The following is a 10,161-nucleotide window of genomic DNA, read 5'->3' on the forward strand; positions in this document are numbered from 1 at the left end:
TCCCCACTTCCCGACAACATGGACAACAATCGGTGCCGGGTGAAAAGCGGGCGTCGCAACTGGGTTCCGGAACATTCGCCGAGTGAAATTGTAGCCGTGGCAGAAAAAGCGAGTGAAAACACAATGCGTTTGAAGTTTAAGGCTGAGGGAATCCGCATTATTCGCACCGATCGTTGTAACGTAGGTTCGGGAAGATGTTAATATTTACTTCTCATCGGTTTATTCTGAGCTGAACCCGAGCAGATTATAAGGTGACACCGGCTCTCCAGCAGGTGAAGGGCCGGAGGCGATATGTTTGAGTGAAGTCAGCCTAGTGAGAAAATACATCACAGTTCAAATGGCTAGTTGTATTGGTTTTTAATCAGACTCCTGAAGAGATCGTATTAACTTTTGCACCATGACATTCAAGGAAGCTGCTTTTGCATAAACCGCCCCCAGCCAGGAGTAGAAATGAAGTCGAACAAAAATATTAATTTTGGTGATTGGTGATTAAAGTTAGTGAGTCTGTAACCAAAGAAATAAGCTGAGTGCAAACACAAAGATTGTTTTTATATAGATGAGAGATACACCAAAGCGACTATCTTTAAACTAACGGCACCTAGACTTGCGTGTTTGGGATAGAAAATATCTTGGGTGGTGAGAATTTGAGAGGCATCAGCAGACCTGTCATAAAGATTTTGAAACAACAACAAAAATACCTGGAAAAACTCAGCAGGCTGGCAGCATCTGCGGAGAGGAACGCAGTTAACATTTCGAGTCCATATGACTCTTCAACAGAACTAAGGAAAAATAGAAAAGAGGTGAAATATAAGCTGGTTTAAGGGGAGGCGGGGGTGGGGGGGGGGGGGGGCGGGGGGGGGGGGAGAACAAGAAGAGAACAAGGCAAAAGAGAGATACGAAAATCCTGACGGAAAGAAGTGCAAAACTTCTTCAAGGTAGGCATTCCTTGAAGAGAAGTGGCAGACAATTAAACACCTCTTTTCTATTTTTCCTTAGTTCTGTTGAAGAGTCATATGGACTCGAAATGTTAACTGTGCTCCTCTCCGCAGATGCTGCCAGACCTGCTGAGTTTTTCCAGGTATTTTTGTTGTTTTGGATTTCCAGCATCCGCAGTTTTTTGCTTTTATAAAGATTTCGAAACTGGTTCAAGATAGAATTGACACTTCTTGCCATATCCAAAGCCAGTAGTGGGCAGGGATAAGGTCAATTAGGGTTTTACTGTTAACTTTGTAGATACTACACGGAGTGAAACTGGTGTCAAACCAATGGGGCATTTTTTAAAGCTATATGCAGCTAATTTAAATGTTTAACTACTGTCAGAAAAGGGAACAAAGTTCCTGCTAGACAGTGTAAACAGGTTGGAACTGGTAATTGCACTATAGCTTTCAAGCTTGGAACAAAACTGTTCATTTTTTGAATTTTAAGGTTTTAGAATTTTGTCTGGAAATTTTGAAAATATAACATAGGTACCCAAAATTCACTTCTTGAAACAGAACTTCCCATCTTGTGTGGTATGATGATGAAGACACCAGTTCTTAAAATTTTCAAAAAAATTTCATCATAAAGTACCTTATCTGGGGAGTCCCATATCAGAGTCAGTTCATGCCTCACCTCTCAAATGATGTAGAGAATTCAGCATGTCTGCGAAACAAAAATGAGGAAGTTGTAGTATAAATGCAACTTACGCTTTTTTTGGAGTTAAACAGAATGTGGAAATGACTAAACCAACTGCTAATTGTAACTCTCTTATTTCTAATGTAAACAAGAAATCTGGCTTCAGCACTGACAACTTTGTTGCAGCTGGCGCTGCAGCGCTGGTCATGACCTTATTTAGTTACAAATGAAGTAAGACAATTTCTTATCATCTTGCGGATAGTTATTGTTTCTCTAAATATCTGCGTAAAAGTCTTGCGTTTTGCATGTGGCCATCGCAACTCAAAATGTCACATATGAAAATGTTAGACAAGCAAAATATGAGTCACAACTTGCAGCTGATTACCTCAAATATCATACAAGATAATTTATGATTTGGATATCAATATTTGCAATTGTAAAAATTAAAGGAGGGTAATTGTTCCACTTAGACCATGTATTCACAGGTTAGCTGTAGGATGAAGTTCTCTCTATTCTTTTCCAACAACATATCTTTACTGCAAGAACAAAAAAATACCCTCTGATACACAAATTATCACTTATCCCTTCAATAGTTTTTGTAAACTCTCTCAATAAGACTTTTAAACCCTCTCAGTAAGGTGCCAGAATCCTGTCTGCTAACAGAGGAGAGTTTCAACTCAGTTTGGACTGGTCTCAAAAGCATGTTCTGAAGATGCATTGGCCAGTTTAATATACTGGGCATATTGGTATCTATAATTGTGTTTGTGTCTGTTGTCTAACATAGATTTGATAAACAGATTACTTCCATATGGATCAAGTTTTCCTTTTAGAGTATCCAAGGGAAGTGAGACAACTGTACAAAAATGCAAAAAAAAGAAATAAAATGTCATATATATGTTCCTTTCTTTTTCAGGCACATTGCTATGTCTACCAAAGACCCCTGCCAGAAACAGGCCTGTGAAATACAGAAGTGCTTACAAGGTAAAATTTAGGATTTTCCCATTTTCTTCAGTGTACTTAAGTTTGAAGTATCTCAGTCTGACACTCATTATATATCTATATCATCTGTCATAAATTAGTTTAATTTTATTGAGACACCAAGGTAATGCAACTAGGCTTTTACTATGCTTCACATGGTGTTTGCCGGGTGAAAAACAGGCATCGTAACTGGGTTCCAGAACATTCACCGAGTGAAATTGTAGCAGTGGCACTACTATACAATATATCATTTTCTCTAGCGCTCTTAAGTGTCGCTGATACACAGTCCAGGCCTCACTGTAGCACAGATGTGTGGTGATGACAAGTGCACTGTACATTAGGACTTTTGTTGACTTGCAATGGTCTTTGCTGTCAAACGTTCACTGTCATAGTTTGCAGAAGGCTGAGCTGGCGTAGCTGATCCAGTGTTGGACCTCCTCATCAATTGTGGTCTTTTGAGAGAGGTGGCTGTCAAAGAATGGAAAGTGCTCAACATATTCCAGAGTCTCTCTTTCGATAATATGGGAATGGAATATTTGATTGACCAGCTCTGGGTTGATATAGAAGTTTTATTTCAGCAAGGTTCAAGAACAGGCCTAGTGTCTTGTATGCAGAATTGAAGAGATTGAGAGTGGCTTGCAAATCTGATGCAGAGTAGGCAACGACACTGCAGTCATCCACGTGATCTGTAGATCATGCATGTCAATGGCAGTCAGTTTAGTTTTTGGCACAGAGGCAACTGAGATTAAAGAGTTTTCCATGTAGCTGGTAATTAACACTCACACCAGAGGGCAATTGATCTTTGATGAAGTGAATAGTCACGTCAGGTAGATTGTAAATAGTATGGGGACTGTCACACAGCCTTACTTGACATTGGTCTGGATTTTGAAGGTCTGTTTCAAGATCTCTCACTCAAGTCAGTTGCAGTCATATCATAATGAAGCAGTTGCAGCATTGTGACGAAGTTTCCTCTGATTCAGCCACACTCTCAGCACTCAATGGAAAGATGATCGAACAAACACTAGTGACCTTCTTGAAGCCAGCTCCACAAGCATTCAGGCAAAACTCCCACAAAATCAACTTCAATGGACTGGACACTGTGTCCGGATGGCCGAAAAGCGTCTCCCCACCAGGTCCTGTTTTCTTAACTCTCAAATGGCCAACATTCCAGGGGTGGACAAAGAAAACGCTACAAAGATACTCTGCAGCTCTCCTTGAAGCACACCAGCATTCACATTAATGATGGAGAGGAGCTTGCTACTAATTGTTCAAAATAGCAACGACTTGTTCAGCAAGCTGCATGAAGCTTTGAGTCCAAGTGCCTTAATGATGAAACAGAGCGGCAGCAGAGAAGGAAAGAAAAGGATGCAAATCCTGCACTCTGGATCCCGCTATCGCGTGGGATGTCCTGCCCCATATGCCCAAAGATCTGCGGGTCAAAAACAGCGTGTTCAGTCACATGAAGACTCATGGCAGAAACCCATAACCCTGAGTAGACGTCATCCTCCGATGGAGGGACAGCCGATGACAGCAATGGTGACCTTATAAATGATAGAATATAAAATAAATTGAGATGTACTCTGCAACACTGGTCTGGTGTGAAGTCCACCTACCCACACTAAAAAATAACTTCACCCTTTTATTCATTTCCCTTCCAAAAAACTGAAGAGCAAAATGTCATGGACAGAATTTATGATTTTCCTTTTACTGCCGTGATCAATATGTTTGTGTAAATGGGGTGTGTTTTTCATACCCTTGATTTGTGTGTCCCAATTAAATAATTCAGCAGCAAGCTTTTGTGAGTTTAAAATAAAGGTTAGTTATTCTCATTCAACCTGGAAAAAGGCAAGGTTTCACACACACTCTCACACACACAGCGATTAGATACAGATGAAGGTAATACACTGTTACAGTTTATAATTATCTCAATCCCTTTCATGGCAGGCCTGTAGTTTCTTTGATGAAGTCGATGCTTAAATTGAAATGAAGGCCTTGTAAAGTGTAGAATTCTCAGCAGGCTGTGAGGTTTCTTGTAGTCAAATTTCTAAGAGGTTGGTTCTTAGGTGAACTCAATGCTGGAACAGGTTGGGGGAGTCCTTCTCTTGGGATTCCCCATATACGAGATATTGCTGTTGATTACTTTGGCTGTTTGATGACTTGCAGTTAATTTGATGGCTTTTGGTGGAACTCTTTGTCTGCAAGCTGCTTCTTGCTGATTCTAAAAGCAGACAACAAAATGTTTTGTGACTTCCACAAGTGCAAAGCCCTTTTTCCAAACAAAGGCAGATGTATATGTTGATTCCAATCTTCGTGTGTTGTCACTGGAACTAGTAATCCAGAGGCCCAGGCTAATGCTCTGTGGACATGGGTTCAAATCCCATCAGGGCAGCTTGTGGAATTTAAATTCAGTTAACAATTCTGAAATTGAAAGCTAGTCTCAGTAATGGTGACCTTGAAACTATCATTGACTGTTGTAAAAACCCATCTGATTCAATAATGTCCTTTGGGGAAGGAAATCTGCTACCATTACCTGGTCTAGCCTACATGTGACTCCAGACCCACAGCAATGCAGTTGACTCTTAACTGCCCTCTGAAATGGCCTCGCAAGCCATTCAGTTCAAGGGCAATTAGGAATCAGCAACCAATGCTGGCCTTGCCAGTAACAGCCACATCCCATGAAAGAATAAAGAAAAAAATTGAACACCATGAGATTCATCAAGTCTAGTTTTGGATGAGGGAAACTATCATAATACAATGGAAGGTTGGTAGGATCCATTCACGTTTCTCTTACACACATTGAGCTTCAATGTCTACTCCAGGGTGAAACAGAGAGTCAGGTGGGCTGGAACTCTATAGCCCTTTTGTGTTGATCCATCCTTACCAAAGGGATGTGTGAATGCCCTGGATGGCTGTCAATGTGCATCTTTAATTAGGTATTTACATGAGACTTAGGACTGTCTGAAGCTCAAAATGCTTTGCAGCAGCTATGTTAATAGTCTGTGTGTGACCAGTTTAGAAAGTATTGACTGAAACTTCATTATATATTAGGACATGACAAAAATATGAGAGTTGTGGGATTGGAGGAATTTACAGAGATAGGGAGGGGCAAGGACATGGAAGATTTGATCCATTGTACCAGCTATTTGGCAAATCCTGTATTACACAGTGTAAATGTCAGAATTTTATGTCTTCTATAGGGTGTTATCTTTATTCTGTCCTCCATATTCAGCCAGTTTTTCCTCCTTTCTAGTCTTTATCAGGCTGCAAATGCCCTGTAACTGAGACCTGATTCCAGGTCAGTAGCTTGGAGAAGTTAATGGGCCTGATAGTGTAGTAAAGTGGGCTATGTTATCATCAGTATAAAGTGCCTTAATTGAGGCAGTGTTTGGGACAGTGCCATCAATCTCAGCACCCATTGCCTACAAAGAAAAGGGTAGTCTTGTTCCAATCATTTTCCCGTGCCTCCTGCTGGAACTTGTGCATGTGCATATTGGCTGAGAGCAGGCTCAAGCTTTGCTGTAATACTTTTTTATGAACCCACCGGAGGTTACCCCTGGACAAGCCTGATCCCAGAGTGTAACCCAGCTTGATAGATCCTAATTTTTAATTTGTTTGTTTAGATACGTGGAGAGTAGCTACTGAACAGAGTCATAGGAATCAACTGACGAACTTTTAACAAAAGAATAAACCATTTATTTAACAAGAAAAGATGAACTATATTACAATACTCCTTCACCCACAACTATACCTTTACAGATGTATACAGATTTGTAAGGATAACACAAATTACAAAAGCTATCTTATACTCTCATGTTCATAGTAAGTACACAATCCATGTAAACCAATTGGCTGTAGTCAGGCAAACCACACTCTGAAACCAAGTGACAGATGCCACCTCAACCAGATGCTATGGATCTCTCCTCAGCTCCCCCCAGACGCTTGTCACACCGTGAGCCAACCAGTCTCACTGAACTCCGTCTTTCACACAAGGGTTTCCAATCTCCACTCTCAAAGGACTCGCTTTGGAATCTTCTCCCAAACTGACGCTTTACCTCAGGCGCCTTCCACAAGGATCACCTCCAGGATTTCGAACTCTCCTTCCGATGTTCCTCTCCCCTGGGTCACCACATGCATTCAAGCTTTCTTCCACGTATTCTCTCTCACTGACTCAGCTATCAACAGAACACCACTGCTTCACATGCCCATAGCAAACAGTAACAGACCTTCAGCCGTCCCCTTGAGCCTTTTTGCCTCTTGCAAGCTGTTCTCGCTTTAAATCTGCTTTCTGCAGCTTTTGTCTCTTTAAATCTAAAGCTTGAAGCCTTTCTCTCTGCCCTTCACTCTTAATTTCACTTAATAGGATTTTTTCCAGGTTCCTGTCCTTTCTTTGACAAGAAGGTCTGCTTGGGACTTTCTCCTGTTCCACTCCCCTGGATTTTGGGGTTTTTTCTTTAGCTTGGGACTGGCTATCTGTCCTCTTTGCTCCATTATCTCCTGGCAATTGTCTTCAAAACCAACTGAACTCAAACAGCTTCTAAATTAAACTGCTGTTTCTAGTTTTCTCTGTGTGTGTCTGTAGGAGGGACCTGCCTCTCTGGACCCCTTGCTTCTGAGCAACAGCCCAGTTTCTCTATTCTTGTTTGTTTAACTTAGCTACAAAAGTCATAAAACTCTCATTAGAAATGCAGGCACCCTTTAAAGTGAAACTAAAACTCAACTTGACCTTTCCTTAACAGACTAATACAGAAATACCAATCAAACTTAAACTTTAAAGCTAAAACTCATTCCTAACACCCACAATTACAAATATAACTTACTTAAATTATCTCTATTTCCTAATATTTCCACAATCCAATGGCCTGGAATACCTAGATTCACATAAGAAGACTGGCCACTTGAATCCACAGAACCATCAGTCAGTGCCTTCATAAGAGCAAAAAGAAACTGGTGGGCAAAAAAAACACACGTGGGTGCTGCAGTTTCACCTCCAACACATTGTTCATTTCAAATATTCTACTTCCTGAGAAGTTAAACCAATAATCTAGAGTAACTCCTGGAGGAACAATGTTTTCCCCCTCCATTCCGTGCTGCCAGAGAGGACCAGCCGGGGTCAGTGGTAGAAGCTTCTGTATGAAAGCTGAATTGGATGAACACCTATGATTTTGGGATGATTCGTACTTTTCCATGTTTCTTTTACAGCTCATAATTATCAGGAGAGCAAATGTCAGCATGTGATCCAAGAAATGCATAAGTGCTGTAAGACATATGCAAAGACATCTGTTTGCTGTTCAGGTTTTTTGAAAGAAGAAGAAAAGAAAAGCCTACAGATATCCACCAATTGCCAGTGAGTGCAAACCCTTTGCTCATGCCTCATCTTTAGAAATTGTCATGCTATAGCATAAGACTTTGACTCTAAGTCATATCACTACTGACCACGAGGAATTGGAAAGAGGATGTAACGAGTGCAATGATGTCCTTAAATCAGTCAAATGTTAAATCGGAAGTGTACAGAATGGCACAAAAATGAATTAATGTATTAAAGCTTTACATGACAATTTTCTGGCCATCAACTGTACATTATTTCTTGGTAAACTGTCATTAATGGTATCACAGTTATTTAATCTCAGAATGTGAATATCATTTTGAAACATGAGCATCCTAATGACGAAGGCAAACTCTCTGTGTAGGATTTAAACAGAAGTAAAAGCAGCACCTAGGGGTATTTGTGCACAAATTATTGAAGACCGGTTGAAAGTAGTTAATAAGGCATATGCGATACTGGGCTTTATAATCAGAGGCATATAGTACAAATACAAGGAGGTATGGCAAACCTTTATAAAACACTGGTTCAGCCTCAGCTGGAGAATTGTGACTAGTTCTGGGCACCTCACTTTAGGAAAAATGTGATGGCTTTAGAGCGGGTGCTCTAAAAGATTTACAAGAATGGTTCCAGGGGTAGATTGGCAAAGTTGAGGCTGTTCTCCTTAGAGAAGGTTGAGAAGAGATTTAATATGTGTTCAAAATCATGAGGGGTCTGGACAGAATAGATAGGAAGAAACTGCTCCAGTTGGTGTTAGGGTCAAGAACCAGAGGACACTGATTTAAGGCGATTGGCAAAGGAAGCAGTGACAACATGAGAAGAAACCTTTTTATGCAGTGTGGTTAGGATCTAGAATGTGCTGGAGGCAGAATCAATTGGCTTTCAAAAGGGAATTGTGTAATTCCCATATTTGAATTATTTAATTATCTGAAAAGGTTTGCAGGACTATGGGGAAAAGACTGGGGAAGTGGGACTAACTGAGTAGCTCTTAGAGAGCTGGCATGAACGTGAAGAGCCAAATGGCCTCCATTTGTGCTTTAAGCATTCTATGATTCTATAATTAATATAATTTGCTCCCTGGTCAGAATGTCACAGTGGCATTCACTAGCAAGGAGGTACTTGCTTCTTGGCTCCCTCCAGAGGCATTAAGTGCAAGGAAAGACAGCTTCACCAACTCTCTTATAAAATAGCCATCACTTCCTAAAGTCACATGCCAATATGAACTTATTAGAGCAAGATGTTGAAACATTGATCTCTACCAGGCCACTCAGTCCTGCTTAGTAAAAATGCTTCTATAGATTGCTTTCTTACAAGGAATTCTCAATAGGAACCTTCTTCACCCTGCCTAAGAAATTATTACATTAGAAGTGTCATGACTGCTAACTTTCACTTTGGGATCATACCTTTCCCAAGATTAATGCCTGGTATAGCTTGATATTTCAAAGTAATTTGCCATAGTCCTACACACTCCAACACTACTTTCCTGGGCTGTCTGTATTTGTCACAGATACAATATAGCAATTACATATCTAAACCCCGACTAGACATCATTGTTTGGATGTGTCTTGATTCCAATGCCAGACTCTTGTTCCCAACCCATCACAGAATAATAAGCACTATTATTATATCACTAGATTTATCCATTTGAATCTGCTAGGCTCATCATATAGGCAAGCACGTGAAATCAAAAACTAGTCGGCACTCCACTGCCAATACGGCATCTAGCCCAACAAGCTGGTAAGTTATTTTACTCACCTAATAATAAAAATTCATGCAGGGCAGCTTTAAAAGATGTGTTTTTCAGACATTGCTGGAATTGAGACATTGTACCTGTATTATTAAAGTATGCTTTTTAGTGATGACAGAAAAACTCAACTTCCAGTGACACCACCGGTATTTACTTTGCTGGTACCATCTCTCTATATGCAAAGACAATAATCATTAAGGTGCACTGGAACACTGTCTATGGTCAGCACTGAAAATTTGTTTCTGTATAGGACATAGCATGAAATGAGAATGGAAGCATTCCATGAACACCTTGATGTATATTCAAGCACTAAATAGGGCCTTGTAGTGAAGCAAAAGTAACAGAGCTTAAGATTCTTGGAAACATGAAGGGTCATGTGTCTGATTGTCATTGCTACAATTGTGAAAAGCCATATCTACAGCTCTATGTGCAAACCTCCTGTTGGACAGTATTTTGTAGAACAGACTCCATATTACTATAGACCTGTCTCCAAAACAGGTTT

General features: G+C 40.4%; 1 protein-coding gene across 5 annotated transcripts; it reads left to right on the forward strand.

The window, feature by feature from the left end:
* The first annotated feature begins 25 nt into the window (after positions 1–25).
* Positions 26–8,149, forward strand: cmc4 (C-x(9)-C motif containing 4 homolog (S. cerevisiae)). Of its 5 annotated transcripts, none has more exons than XR_013577334.1 (3): positions 26–272; positions 2,528–2,595; positions 3,585–5,472. XR_013577334.1 is itself a non-coding variant. In XM_078547158.1 (3 exons), exons 2-3 carry the CDS (start codon positions 2,538–2,540, stop codon positions 7,938–7,940), a joined length of 207 nt encoding a protein of 68 aa, XP_078403284.1. In that variant the 5' UTR covers positions 26–272; positions 2,528–2,537; the 3' UTR covers positions 7,941–8,149. The 5 variants fall into 5 exon arrangements, 4 of the variants coding, with proteins under 4 accessions (XP_078403284.1, XP_078403286.1, XP_078403285.1 ...); XM_078547158.1 differs by lacking the exon at positions 3,585–5,472 and adding an exon at positions 7,792–8,149; XM_078547160.1 differs by lacking the exon at positions 3,585–5,472 and adding an exon at positions 7,792–8,149 and having other exon boundaries at positions 26–184.
* The last annotated feature ends 2,012 nt before the right edge of the window (positions 8,150–10,161 follow it).

The sequence above is a fragment of the Cetorhinus maximus genome, chromosome 8 (genome assembly GCF_964194155.1).
Source record: "Cetorhinus maximus chromosome 8, sCetMax3.hap1.1, whole genome shotgun sequence".
Taxonomy (NCBI): Eukaryota; Metazoa; Chordata; class Chondrichthyes; order Lamniformes; family Cetorhinidae; genus Cetorhinus; species Cetorhinus maximus.

Excerpts from the sequence above, each read along its gene's own strand:
- cmc4 (XM_078547158.1), top strand. The coding sequence starts at position 2,538 with ATGTCTACCAAAGACCCCTGCCAGAAACAGGCCTGTGAAATACAGAAG. Across the intron at positions 2,596-7,791 it reads AATACAGAAGTGCTTACAAG|CTCATAATTATCAGGAGAGC; the intron begins GTAAAATTTAGG and ends TTTCTTTTACAG.